Source organism: Orcinus orca, chromosome 2 (genome assembly GCF_937001465.1).
Source record: "Orcinus orca chromosome 2, mOrcOrc1.1, whole genome shotgun sequence".
Taxonomy (NCBI): Eukaryota; Metazoa; Chordata; class Mammalia; order Artiodactyla; family Delphinidae; genus Orcinus; species Orcinus orca.
In genome coordinates, this window is record NC_064560.1 from 168,846,939 (window position 1) to 168,862,214 (window position 15,276).

The 15,276-nt window shown below is 37.7% G+C and overlaps 1 protein-coding gene across 3 annotated transcripts in view; it reads left to right on the forward strand.

Moving 5' to 3' along the window:
- Positions 1–15,276, forward strand: part of EXD2 (exonuclease 3'-5' domain containing 2) — a 92,915-nt gene that overhangs the window by 65,696 nt on the left and 11,943 nt on the right. For 2 of the 3 annotated variants that reach the window (XM_033433226.2, XM_004262161.4), the window contains exons 3-4: positions 7,326–7,582; positions 11,935–12,061. In XM_033433226.2, coding sequence (XP_033289117.1) covers positions 7,326–7,582; positions 11,935–12,061 — 384 coding nt within the window. The remainder of the gene's footprint in view (positions 1–7,325; positions 7,583–11,934; positions 12,062–15,276) is intronic. The other variant, XM_049706905.1, reaches the window with a different exon arrangement.

Sequence of the window (15,276 nt, forward strand, 5' to 3'; positions counted from 1 at the left end):
AAAAGATAAATCTCACTGCTGTGCAATGCCACTTTACCATAAAACAGGTATCTCTTTCTTTCATTTTCTTTTTTTAAATAAATAAATTATTTATTTATTTATTGGCTGCGTTGGGTTTTTGTAGCTGGGTGCGGGCTTTCTCTAGTTGTGGCCAGCGGGGGCTACTCTTCGTTGAGGTGCGCGGGCTTCTCGTTGCAGTGGCTTCTCTTGTTGCGGAGCACGGGCTCTAGGTACGCAGGCTTCAGTAGTTGTGGCACGTGGGCTTAGTAGTTGTGGCTCGTGGGCTCTAGAGCGCAGGCTTAGTAGTTGGGGTGCACGGGCTTAGTTGCTCCGTGGCATGTGGGATCTTCCCGGACCAGGGCTCAAACCCGTATCCCCTGCATTGGCAGGCGGATTCTTAACCACTGCACCACCAGGGAAGTCCCCAAACACGTATCTCTATATGAATAGATCTATTTCTGGACACTCTAGTAGTCTATTTTTCTGTTCTTCTACCGGTGATCACAAACTGTCTTAGTTACTGTTGCTTTTTAATGACTCTTGATATCTGCCACAGCAAGACTTTCTATCTTTTTTTTTTCCCGGAGGGTCTTGGATAGTCTTGGTCCTTTGCATTTCGTTATACATTTTAGAATCAGCTTTTCAGGTTCTACCAAAAACAATTTCTTGATATTTTGATTAAGATTGCATTGGATCAATAGATCAGTTTGTGGGGAATTGACTTCTTTCCAACATTGAGTTTTATAATCTAAGAATATTTATTTAGATCTTTAACTTCTCTTAATAATATATTTGTAGTTTTCTGTGATTAAAATAATTCTGTTATAAATGAAATCTTAAAAAATGTTGTGGGACTTCCCTGGTGGTGCAGTGGTTAAGAATCCGCCTGCCAATGCAGGGGACATGGGTTCGAGCCCTGGTCCGGGAAGATCCCACATGCCACGGAGCAACTAAGCCCGTGCGCCACAACTACTGAAGGCTGCACACCTGGAGCCCGTACCCCGCAACAAGAGAAGCCACCGCAATGAGATGCCTGCGCACCGCAACAAAGAGTAGCCCCCACTCACCACAACTAGGGAAAGCCCACATGCAGCAACGAAGACCCAACGCAGCCAAAACCAAATTAATTAATTAATTAATTTTTTTTAAAGTTGTGTTTTTTCTGGTATATAGAAATGTAACTTTATATGTATTTCTCTTCTATTAAGGAACTTACTAAACTCACTTATTAATTCTAATTACTTTTAGATTCTTTTGGGTTTCTATATAAACTATTATATTATCTGTGAAGTGACAATTTTTTTTCCAGTCCTTACAGTTTGTATTTCTTTTCCTGCCTTGCTGAACTGGCGAGGATCTCAATATAGTGCTCAGTGTGAGTGGTGACAGTAGGCATCCTTGACTTATTCTCTATCTCAGATTGACAGCTTTCAACATTTTCATATTGAGTACGATATCTGCAGTAGGTTTGTTTACAGATTAAATGCATTCAATTCTATTCTTGGTTTCTTAAGAGTTTTTTTGTTTTGTTTTGTTTTGTTTTGGCTGCGCCACGCAACTTGTGAAATCTTAGTTCCCTGATCAGGCACTGAACCCGGGCCCTTGGCAGTGAAAGTGTGTAGTCCTAACCACTGGACCGCCAGGGAATTCCCAAGTTTTGTTTTTTTTTTTTAAAGAATGAGATATTGTCATTTACAGCCGCAAGAATGGACCTAGAGAATATCATACTAAGTAAAGTAAGTCAGACAGAGAAGTACAAATATTAATAGGATATCACTTATATGTGGAATCTAAAAATGATAAATGAATCTATATACAAAACAGAAATAGACTCACAGACATAGAAAACAAATTTATGATTAACAAAGGGGAAAGGGGGTGGAGGAGGGATAAACTAGGAGTATGAGATTAACAGATATAAACTATTATAGATAAGCAACAAGGATTTATTGTATAGCACAGGGAACTAGATTTAATATCTTATAATAACATATAATGGAAAATAATTTGAAATATATATATATATAAAACTGAATCACTTTGCTGTACACCTGAAACTAACACAATATTGTAAATCAATTATACTTCAATTTTAAAAAAGTTTTTCTTTTTAATTATGAATAGTTGTTGAATTTTATTAAGTGCCTTTTCTGAATTTCTTGAGATGAGTATGTAGTTTTTCTCCTTTATTCTGTTCTTGTGGTGAAAATACATTGATTTTTGAATTCCTGGCATAAATCCAACTGGGTCATGATGTCTTATTCTCCTTATACATTGCTGAATTCACTTCACTAGTGTTTTAAAAATAATCTATATTCATGAGTGATATTGGCTTATAATTTTCCTTTCTAGAAATGACCTTGTCAGATTTTGATAAAAATGTTATGCTGGCCTCATACAAATTAGGGCTGTTCCTTGGTTTTGTGTTCTCTGGAAGAGTTTGTGTAAGATTGTCATTCTTTTTTCCTTAAATGTTTGATTAGAATCTACTGGTGAAGCCATCTGGAGTTTTCTTTTGAGGGAAGTTTTTGAATTATGAATACAATTTTTTAAATAGTTTTGGGGCTATTCATATTTTCTATTTCTTCGTGTCTGTTTTGATAAATTTTATTTTTCATCTAAATGTGTCTTCTTTCAAAATTTTAAATTACAGGCATATACTTGTTTATAATATCCAGTGACATTTTTTTTTTTCCTATCTGATGGATATGTAAGGACTTTTTTTTTTTTTTATGTAAGGACATTTTTGACAATGCTTATTTGCTTCTCTTTTTTTTTTTTCTTGATTACTCCTTCCATGGGTTTATCAGTGTTATTAGTCTTTTCAGAGAACCAACTTCTGGCTTTGTTGATCTTTATTGTATGTTTGTTCCATTACACTGATTTCTGCTCTTTATTATTTCTTCTCATCTACTTGTTTGGGTATAATTTGCTATTCTCCATTTATTCTTCGACCTACTCTAATCTGACATCCTACCATACTACTCCACTGAAACGGATGAAGTTGATGGCTTTCTTGTTTTCCAGTCCAGTGGACACTTATTTGGACTCATGTTATTCTAGCTCTCAAAAGCATCTGCATAATTCCTGCACGAGACATTCTCTTTGGCTTTCATGCCATCATACTCTCCTATCGTCTGTCTTACTGTTCTTCCTTCTTTTTCCTTTTCTGATCCCCCTTCCACCTCACATCCAAATATTGAGTTGACTTAGGCTTGGTCTCTTCTGTATCCACCCCAGGGACTGCAAACTCAGATGCCTACAAGGTCCAGACAGGAAATGTAAATGGGCAATGTAGAGTGATTGTTTGCATTTTTGAATGCATAGGAGTATTCTTCAATTTCATAAAGAAGTGTGCTCCCTCCCTTTTTTCTTTAAACACAAGACCTCTGTGATCTATCTTCCATTTTCCTAGTTTTATAGAGACATGGATCCTGAGAAATATTTCTTTGCTGGAAAAACAGTGGTTTACAAATACAATGATAAATGGGAAATGACAGTTGGCTTCAGTGTTGAGAAGACATTATGGTGAATTAGAGAATTCATGCCTTATATAAATGAGGAAGCTGCTATACAGTTCAAGCCAAGTGTTGCCAGATTGTCCAGTTCTTTAAAAAGAAACTCGATATATAGATTTTTTTAAAATGTGGACTCCACTGCAATTTAAAAGTTCTGGCACAAGTTTTTAAAATGTGGAGATCAAAGAAATATATAATATTAAACATCTGTGGGTCAGCAGACAGGTCCAAGGACTACTAATTTATGTCCTCTGATCTATATTCTTTTTCTAAGTGACCTCATCTAATTTTGTAGCTTTAAATATCGTTGATAGGCTGAAGACTCTCAAAATTAGAACTCCAGCCCTTTACATCCACCCGTCTACTTGACATCTCCCTTGAATGTCTAATAGTCATCTCAGACTTAACATGTTCCTAACAGACCTCTCGATTTTTCTTCCCAAACCTGTATTATCCCTAGTCTTCTCCACCTTTAAGATTAAAATCAAGAGAGACATCCTCCCTGCTAAGGTTTGTCTAACAGAAGTGATATGATTGAAAGTCAGACACAAAAAGGCAGTTATAATATGTTAAGTTTCTTTAATGGCAAAATATGTGGAAATTCAAAGAAGTGGTTATAGAAAGCAGGAAATAACACAGCATTCTACCAGACAGAGGTATGTGTTTCCAGATTCCCCCGAGTTACCCATGGTGATGTGTAAGTATGGATAAATCACCTGTATAAAATGAGGATTCTGCCATGTTTTAGAAGCTATTATTGCCTTTCTTCTGGGGGAGAGGGAGATGTTAAATAGATTTCTGGCCCCTGACTCCTGCCTGATTTTTTCTGGAGTCTCTGGCTATAGACGGCCTTGCTTAACAGGTGCAAAGTAATTGGTGTAAAAAAGACTGAATGAAGTGAAGGTCATTTTCCCAAGAGCATCCTTCTGCAGGCCCAGGCTTCAGGCTTGCTTGAAGTCCCCTCCTTTTTCCTTACTATTAATCCTTCATTTCCATTTAGGAAGTATTACCCTTGTTATTTCCAAAATAGATTTTGCATCCATGTACTTCTCTACATCTCCTCTACTTCCTTCCTAGTCCAACCCTCAAGAGTCTCTTATTTGGACCTTTGTAGTAGCCTCCTGACTGGCCTCCCTACTTGGACTCATATACCTATGATCCCTTCTCCATAGAGTAAGCAAAGTGATCTTTTAAAAATGCTAATCTGATCGTCTCAGTCCCCTGCTTGAAAAGCCTCCATTGCTTCTTATAAAACCAAGATGTCTTAATTACTTATGTGTTCTTAAGGACTCACATGCTCTTGCCTCTCTCAGCATCTCTGATTTTGTCTCCTTTTCTCTTCCTCTTACTACTTTCCAGCCTCATTGACCCTTCATTCTGTCACTTGAACAGGACAAGCTCATTCCTGTCTCAAAGCCATGGTCTAGTTTAACTGACACATAAACTCCACAGATAGTTAACCTTGTTCCAGCCCAGAATATGGTCTCAGATTATTTTTTGCTCCCTGCTGCCATTGTGGGATCATTTAAAGAATCGCGGACTTTTCCATAATGTTTTATTTGCTCTGGATTTGTAAGATCCCTGAAGCTAAAATGGATGATCACTGGCCCTCAGGAAGGAGGATCCCTAAACCAGTCCTCTGTGAGTGAATCACTGAAATCATTCATTTCAAATTTTTACTTTCGTGTGTATTTCATAATGTCTTAACACGTTAGTATAGTACTACATTTATATGATTTATAAATGCATATGTACATGTATTGTGTATGTCCCAAACATTTCTTATGAGTCGACTAATCAAAAACCAAACAAAAAACCCAGTGACCCCTGGATTACATAATGCTAACGAAATTAAAATGTGGGGTTTTTTTTCCTATTAAATACAATGTTGGTAAGCCAAGGGTTTCATTATTTTCCATGGGTGGTAAGTGATGTCAAGGCAAAAAGATGTTGGCAAAAGGGGGAAATATAAGAAATTAAGACTAGATATCTTATTCTTGGGACTTCCCTGGTAGTCCAGTGGGTAAGACTCTATGCTCCCAATGCAGGGAGCCCAGGTTCAATCCCTGGTGGGAGAACTAGATCCTGCATGCATGCCACAGCTAAGAGTTTGCATGCCACAACTAAGAGTCTGCATGCCGCAACTAAGAAGCCCGCATGCCGCAACTAAAGATCCCGCATGCCGCAACGAAGATCCCATGTTCTGCTACTAAGACCTGACACAGCCCCCTCCCAAAAAAAGACTAGATACCTTATTCTTTAAGCCAAATTGAGTCTGCTAGAAGCAATATTCTTCCAATCATACATTCAGTATAAATTGGGTACCTATTGGAATCATACACATTTGGATTCCTAGTGGAAAAACCTTAATTATAATACAGTGAATCTTAAGCACAATCCAGAAACAGTATTAAAAGGACAACTTATCTAGCTAGCTAGCTATTTATTTAATGTATTTTAGACAACGGAACTTGACTGAAAAGATTTTCAAAGATCTGGCCTTAGGAATTAGCAGTGAGTATTATGTCAAATTAGCAGTGCTAAATATTAGAAGTAGAGATCTTCTGCTTTTTCTTGGAGAGAGCCAGTATTATAGAGGGAGGGAATTACGCTTTAATAAAAAAAAAAAGTGATTTGGCCACATCCAGATGAATTGTTATAGAATAGGAACCAGTAGTCAAGTTTCTTCTGGGTCTTGTTGATCTTCCAAGAAATAGACACTTTGGAAATCAAACTGGCATGTTTCCATTTGAGGATATGATAAAACAATGCCTGAGAAGGGGAATCCTAAAGCTTTTCTGAGTTAAACCGTGGTTTTACTTAGCACTGAAGTAGAAGTCGAGGAGGAAGTCCCTCCCAATTTTGTTTTTAACAGCAGCTCTTCATGATCTTGATCTTGACTGTTTCTTCTCTGTTGTACAGATTGGGAAATTTGGGTTCCACTTCTGACTTTGCCATTATCTCTGCATGTTTAGTCAAACTGTTTCATCTGTAGCCCTTAAATTTCCTCTCCTGGAAAATAAGAAGGATTGGAATTTATTGGATGCTTAACGTGGGTTCCGTGGATAGCTTTAGGGAACCTTTAATTAATGTAAATTTTTCTGGGAATAATTTCCTTAGCTTTAAGCACTTTCTCCAATTTATCTATTACATCAAAAAGATTAAAAGTAGATCAGTTAAAATATAAAGTTATTTTCATTTCTTTAGATATCAGAATCCTAGCTTATGCTCAATATACATTTTTTTTATGAACAGCATTTGTGACCATAAAATGCTGAGAAAGCACTCTGTGCTACTACGATTTATTATATTGGCAGGTACCACTTACTGATGGTACTGTATTTCCTACCTCTTTTTAAAAGTCGGATCTTGAGGCAGTGATGACAAGTAAATGAGTCAAGTTACTAACATGTATGTTGAAGAGTCTAGAAAATGAAAAGAGTACATCATCATTTGGCGCTCTGCTCCTTAGCCTTTTACTTCCTTAGCTTTTTAAAACCAGTGTGTCTCACATGACTCTGCCAATGTGTGTCCCAGCACTGCTCTGTGTCAGCTGGTCACTATTTATATGGCCTGCTCATTTCAGGCTCATGTTTGGGCCCCCGGTAACCTCTGTTTAGGCCGCTGCTTCTTAGAGTCCATTGCATTCGTTAGCAAAGGCTCATCGTTAGGTTTGAGGCAAACTCTGGTCAGTTGTTCCCTCTGGGAAATTAAGACTGTACCTCTTAGACTTTTTTGCCAGACTTTCATGTTGTACTTGGTCCTATGCTGGGGTGTGAACTGTGGCCCTGTTTTCCTCTGTTACAGGTGAATTCGGAAGGCAAAGCCAGTCCTCTGTCACTCCTTCAAATGGCCTGTCCAAGTGGCTTCTGTGCCTTGGTTCGCTTGCCCAAGCTGATCTGTGGAGGAAGGGCACTACCGAAAACGTTACTGGACGTTTTGGCAGATGGCACGATTTTAAAAGTTGGAGTAGGATGTTCAGAAGATGCCAGCAAGCTTCTGCAAGATTATGGCCTCGTCGTTAAGGGGTGCCTGGACCTCAGATACCTAGCCATGAGGCAGAGGTATGGTTTGTATGAATACTGGAACTCCTGTAGCTGGGGGGCAAATATTTTAGCAAGGGTTGTAGATTACTGAGACTCAGTAATGAAGCCTCTAAAATTCTGTAGACGCTTAGAGGCTTCTGAGATGCATATTGAATTTGTGAGGAAATATTCCAACTTCTGGGAAAACTTTAGTTACCTAGAATTGGTCTTTTTAGATGAAACATTAATAAGGTGTCTCTATAAGCTACAGGCTGTAAACTGATGGGCTCCTTGGGCAAATTAGAGTTGCAGATTTTTTGTTTTTGTTTTTGTCCTGCATGATATTTTGGGGAGATTTTAGTTTAAATTCAGAAGCTTTAATGTAAAAACCTGTATTCCTGGCTTCTCTTGAAAAATTAGGTGATTGGACTACACTAGGTCAGTAGTTCTAGACGGCAGCAGCTGGCTGGAAGCATCCTCTTAGATGAGCATGCTTTGTTCAATTTGCCAGAATCCCCACCCCTCCCAGCTGTCACACCCAGCTCATCCTGATCAACATTTGAATGTGCAGACCCTGCTTTCGGCCCAGAATGATGGTAGACCTAATGCTTTACTGAGAGGAAGAGATTTTCCTTTCCTTTGGAATTCTATTCCTATGGAAATTCTACCCTGTTTAAGGAAGCTGCAGTTACCTTCTCATGTATATATGCAGGTCCTCATTTGAATAGTGTGGACTGAAACAGCCTCTCTCCCTGCCTTTCTCCCTGCCACTGATATTGAAGGGTTGGAGAATTTGATAAACTAACAGAAGGCCTGATTAAAATCTATGCTTATCATAATTTTTTGGTAGTAAATGAAATTTTAGTTTAGTTTAGTAGTTTGGCTTGTGTAAATGAAACTCTTATAAAAAAAAAAAAGAAACTCTTATAAATGAAGTATCCATTTTTTTCCAAGTAATACATTGAAATATTTACTGTAAAATTCTTTTAGCTCTATAAAGGTATTTGGAGTGTAGCAGCCAAAGCTGCCTTTCGTCAGGCCTTCCTTCCTTTGGTGCTGCCTCCCTAGAGCTGCCTGCTGTTACTCTGCTGTTAGAGGCCATGTGTATAGTGGCCAGGGGTTGACTCCAGAGCAGGCTGTGTGGGTGTGAGTCCCAGTCTTCCTCTTACCAGCTACGTGACCTTTGGCAAGTTACTAAGCCTCACTGTTCCTCAGTTCCCTCATCTGAAAAGTAGAAATAATAATGTTCCCATCTCATAGGATCGGTGTGAGGATTAAACGAGTTAAATTATGTAAAGAACTTAGAAATGATGTTTGACATATAGAGAGTGCTGTGTAAATTTCAACTATTACCGTCCATCATCATCATCGTCATCACCACCACCTATAGCACCACCATGATCTGATTGGTTTGTCCTTCCAGATCTCTTTCTATCCATTTACAGTCCTCTCTATGAGTATATAGAAATTAGAAGTGCCCTTACTTATCTGGCTAAATGCAGAATGGCCAAGTGTCAAAATACAAAATTTGGCCAAAGCTGAATATGACCATGAACTTCTCTAGAAATAAGAATGAAGCATTTATCAGGCTTCTTCATTTTTAATGAAATCTTATTAAAATTTTAAACATTCTTATTTTATTATTGGATACTTTAAAAGTAAAATTAAAATTTTTTGACATATAGTAGAAGAAATTTGACATTATAGTGCAAGAATTATACTCAGCTTTTAGCCATAGGCTGCTCCTGGTGTTTGCTGTAAGTAGTTACTTTCATTTGACTTTGGAGAGGAGCACAGATTTTCTTGGTAATGCTGTCCTCTTTTCTTCATACTCTCTATATTTTTATTATATGTTAGCAGAAGATAGTTTATTATTGAGATTATTGTATATGATTTTGGAACCTTTCCTAGTGAAACTTTGAAGTAGCTAAGGTGGCATCTTGTTTTTAATCCATCCTTGAAAAATGTGAAACCTTCCCAAATAGGACGTTTAAAAAAAGACTAATGGGGCTTCCCTGGTGGCACAGTGGTCAAGAATCCTCCTGCCAATGCAGGGGACACGGGTTTGAGCCCTGGTCCGGGAAGATCCCACATGCTGCGGAACAACTGAGTCCATGCGCCGCAACTACTGAAGCCCACGCGCCTAGAGTCCGTGCTCCGCAACAGGAGAAGCCACTGCAATGAGAAGCCCGCACACCGCAACGAAGAGTAACCCCCACTCCCCACAACTAGAGAAAGCCCGTGCACAGCAATGAACACCCAGTGCAGCCAAAAATAAATAAATAAATAAAAGACTAATGACCTAAATGGAATTAAGTAACGAAAAACTAAGTGCTGTCTTTCAATGAGGGTAATGATTTCAAGGATTATGGAATACCCAGGCTTGATAAATTGCACAGCTGTTAGAAAGAATGTAATAAGCACATTTGTGCTTACTGTCAGGGAAGGAGGTCCCTGATACATTAAGTGATAGAGCAAGTTGCAGAATAAAAAACAAAACAAATACCAAGAAACTATATCTGCTCCTCCGTCTAGCCATCTGTTTTTTGTTTGTCTGTAAAAAAGATCTGGAGGGGCCACAATATACTCATAAGGGTCATTCTTCCTGAGGAGTGGAAGTGGGGGTGGAGGGCTTTCACTTTTCACCCATTACTCTTCTCTGTTGTCTGAATTTTTAACAATAAACATTCATTGCTATTGTAATTACTAATATAAAGGAAAGCATAAAAAGATTTTAAAAATTTAAAATAAAAGGAAAGAAGTTTGTCTCCCCCAAATTCTTAATTTCCATTAATTGAACCACGACCTTACATATTTTACCTAAGTGTGTCTGGACCTTTTTTTTTAACTTTTTAGTCAGTGCTGCCTTTTGGGGGTGATGAAATCCATCAAGTTACTGCTTGTTTTTGTAACGAAGGACTTCCTTTTCTTCATCATTATAATGATTTCATTTTCCACAGTACCTGAAGGAATCGTGCATGTTGTAACAGTAACACTAATGTGAACCTCCACCTCCAAGCTTCCTCCTCTAAAACCTCTCGTCTCTCACTTGGTAACCAGCAAGTCAGCTCCACTTTTGTAGACTGGTGTGTTCTTAATTTTACATTAGCCCTTGTTTGGACTCTCCAATCCTTGGGTAAATTAATTTTTTTCACCACTCTGCAGCTATTTGAATCAGAAAGTGTTTGAAGAGCAGAAGATTATTTGATTTTATTGTACCTTCGCGCCCTCAATGAAAGTAGCCTTATCATATTTTTCAAATTTGAAAAGTAATACACAAACACTAGCCAATTCAAATATAAAAAATGTAGGACTTCCTTGGTGGTGTAGTGGTTAAGAACCCTCCTGCCAATGCAGGGGACATGGGTTCGAGCCCTGGTCCAGGAAGATCCCACATGAAACTAACAACTAAGCCCGTGCGCCACAACTACTGAGCCTGCGCTCTAAAGCCGGTGAGCCACAACTATTGAGCCCATGTGCCACAACTGGTGAGCCCGCACGCCTAGAGCCCCTGCTCCGCAATAAGAGAAACCACTGCAATGAGAAGCCTGCACACCACAACGAAGAGTAGCCCCCACTTGCTGCAACTAGAGAAAGCCTGCGTGCAGCAACGAAGACCCAACACAGCCAAAAAAAAAAAAATATATATATATATATATATATATAAAATGTAAAGATTTATGATCACCCCAAACCCCACACCCAGAGATAACATCACTAACATCTGATTAATATCCTTCTAGTTAACTCTTTATGCTTCCTCTCTCTCACATACCTAGAATCACATACACACATTTATTGTGTAGTGTATATATATATATTAATATAAAGAGTTCATATCATGTTTTCCTTCATAATCTCTTGTTACTTAACTAATACATCATGGACATCTTTTCACATCAATATAGATCTACATCCTTATTTTTAATAGCGACGTGGAATTTAATTGCATGGATATTTAACCAGTCTTCTATTGAGGATGTTAGGTTGTTTCCAGTTCTTTGCTACTATAAACAGTGCTGTAATGAAGATTGTTTTATGTACATTTGTCTTAGGATAAATTACTAGAAGTGGAATTATTGAATCACAGAATTTTCATGTTCAAAATTTTGATAGCTATTTACTGACAGACTGTTTTTCATAAAGGTTATACAAATGTTCAGTGCACAAATTTTAGATTAGATGGTGATTCTTCATGTTCCACCAATACTATAGTTATTTTTAAAAAATCTTTGTAATCTGATAGATTTTAAAATTGTATATACTTTTTATTTGGTTTGATGTAGTGAAATTATGTGTCATTTGTTTATTGGCCATTTGTATACCTTTTTTGATTTGCCTGTTCTTATCCTTTCCCATTTTTGACACATGATTTTATTTATTTCTTGTAGAAACAATTTGCTCTCTAATGGGCTTAGCCTGAAATCACTCGCTGAGACTGTTTTGAACTTTCCCCTTGACAAGTCCCTTCTGCTTCGTTGCAGCAACTGGGATGCTGAGAATCTTACTGAGGACCAGGTACTTCTTATCAGAGTAGTTGAAGAGTGGAAGAGTCATTGCTTGTGAAATATAATTATTTAAAAAATTCTAATCCTCAAAGATGATATGTGTTGGGCAGAAATGCCTTAAAATAGCCTCATTGATGATACCCAAGAAAAATGCTCTATAATAATGTAGATGCTACTTAGATAAAAGGGTAAGAGTCCCCATTCTATTTTTTTGGAGCATTTACTATATGCCAGGCATTTCAGAAAATGTAAATTTTTTTGTCATGAATACAAATGCATAACTTAAAAAACCAAAGTGTTATAAGACTTATTATAAGAAACAGCCAGCTGGGCTTCCCTGGTGGCGCAGTGGTTGAGAGTCCGCCTGCCGATGCAGCGGACACGGGTTCATGCCCCGGTCCGGGAAGATCCCACATGCCGCGGAGTGACTGGGCCCGTGAGCCATGGCCGCTGAGCCTGCGCGTCCGGAGCCTGTGCTCCGCAACGGGAGGGGCCACAATAGTGAGAGGCCCGCGTACTGCAAAAAAAAAAAAGAAACAGCCAGTAGTTCCCTGCCTTCCTCCCCCATTCCTAATTACTCTTCCTTCTTTTCAGAGGCAACTGATTTCGTTTCTTTCTGGTAATTACCATTATCTTTTAAAATTACATGCATATAGTACTCTTTCTTATTTTACATATTATCTTTTGACTTCTTGCTGTGGAAGACATGATTTAGTATAGTACTCTTGCAATTCCTGTATCCCCAGACAGATACTTATTCCCTTCCCCATGCTCCCAATAGAGGTAAATCATCATTTTTATCAGGTTAATATCTACTTATATTGATATTATTTATAGCTGCTCCACATAGCAAACTGACTAAAGTAAATGTTTTTTCCTTGTACAACTTTTTGTTTTCCCAGGAGTAGTAATTTATATTTTTGTTTGCTTAGTTTTCTATATAACTGTTAACTGTTTCATCCCCAGACTCTAACAGAACTATGTAGCGATCTCCTTTCTGCTGCTTCAGACACAGTCAGGTAACTTACTCATTTCATTTTCCCTTGGAGCTAGAGCTCTGTCATCCTGCTCCTTTCAGGACTGGTGCACTCCAGCCCTGCTGCCCAACTCTCAGCCTGAAATTTGCATTTACCGTCAACCTGGGAATTCCCTTCACCTCTCTTCTATAGTAGATCCTCTGTTTTAAAAATATCATGTCTTTTTACTTTCTTATCTTGGTGGAGTACATTCAAAATAGCTTCTTGAGGAAAGGAGCATGGGGAGTTAATTTATGACACCATGCATGTCTGAAAAGATATTAGTTTCCCTCTCTATTAACTGATAGTTCAGCTGAGGGATAGCATTTTAGGGTGGAAATCATTTTCCTTCAGAACTTTGAAGGCAATGCTCCTTGTAGCTTCCAGTGTTGATGTTGAGTATGTGACTTGTTTTTCTTTCTGGAAAGTCTCTTTATTCTTAGTTTTTAAAATTCATGATGATAGTGTGGGCCATGTTTCATTATAGTTTTACAATTCAGTGGACCCTTTCGGTCTGTAAGCTCATGTCTTTCAGTTCAGGGAATTATTCTCATACTATTTCTTGGAAAATTTCCCTCTTTTTTGTTTCTAGATTCTATATTGAATCCCTTGAATTGATCCTCTAATTTTCTTAGTAAAATATTTTCTCTTTGATTTTCCATCTCTATATTTTTTTTTTACCTTCTGGGAAATGTCCTCAAGTTTATCTTTCAGTATTCCAATCAACTTTTAATTTCCTATCATATTAAGTCATAAGAGCTCCTGGTCTTTTCTCAATATTCACTTTTAAAATAACTTTGCATTTTTGTTTAACGGATATCATAGCTTCTGTTATCTTAGAGTATTGAAGATTTCTGAAGTTTTCTTCTCTTTCCTGCATTGCCTCTTTTTACTCTGAATTTCTAATTTAAATGTTTGATTTGGTCTTTGTCTTCCACGTTAAAGATTTTTCTAAAATGTTTAGATCCTTAGCTATCCATTTTCGTTTACAAAGGAGACATTAAAGCGCCAGTTGAATCTATCAGTTAATGAATGTGTAAATAAAATATGGTATAGCCATACAATGGAATATTATTCAGCAATAAAAAGCTACAACATGGATGAGTCTTGAAAACAGTGCGCTAAGTGAAAGAAGCTAGCCACAAACGATCACATATTGTATGATTCCATTTATATGAAATACTCAGAACAGGCAAATCTGTAGAGACAGAAAATAAATTAGTGGCTGCCTAAGACTGGAAGAAGTGGGGGATGCCTGGTAAAGGATATAAGTTTTCTTACTGGGCTGCTGAAAATGTTCTAAAATTGACTGTGATAAAGGTTACATAATTCTGTAAATAATGCTAAAAATTCTAAAGAAAATTCTGAAATTTCTGAATCCTGCAACATCTGTAAAAGACATCTTTGGGACTGTTGGAGACATTAGAATACAACTGTTAAAGTTCTTGGGTGTGATAATGGTGGTGTGATTATGTAGGAGAGTGTCCTTGTTCTTAGAATATACACACTAAAGTATTTAGGGATGAAGTAAATATCATAATAGCTGCAACTTAATTTTGAAAAGTGTTCAGCCCCCCCCCCCCAAAAAAAGTATTTGTGTGGTGTATGTATTGTATTATAAAGAGATAAAGCAAATGTTGACAATTGTGAATGTCAATTATCATTCTTTTAACTTTTCCTTAGGTTTGAAGTCTTTCAAATAAAACATTGGGAAGAAAAAGTTAATTGCTACCAAATTTGAAACCAAATTTGTGATCCATATTATTGTGAGAATTTCCAAAGACTCTTATTCATTCTTCATTTAAAAATTCTTGTTTTTCTAATTATAAACATAATGCTTAATGAGATTTTGTAAAATACAGAAAATAATATTTAAATTTGACATTTAAAAAAATGGAATGAGGGCTTCCCTGGTGGCGCAGTGGTTGAGAGTCCGCCTGCCGATGCAGGGGACATGGGTTCGTGCCCCGGTCCGGGAGGATCCCACATGCTGCGGTGCGGCTGGGCCCATGAGCCATGGCTGCTGAGCCTGCGCGTCCGGAGCCTGTGCTCTGCAACGGGAGAGGCCACAGCAGTGAGAGGCCCGTGTACCGGTAAAAAAAAAAAAAAAAAAGGAATGAGAGCACAGAGCATATGGCCAGGTATTTTTGACTAGCGAGTTTTATTATCAGTAACTATTAATATAAATTAAAGTCAAATGTCAGTAACT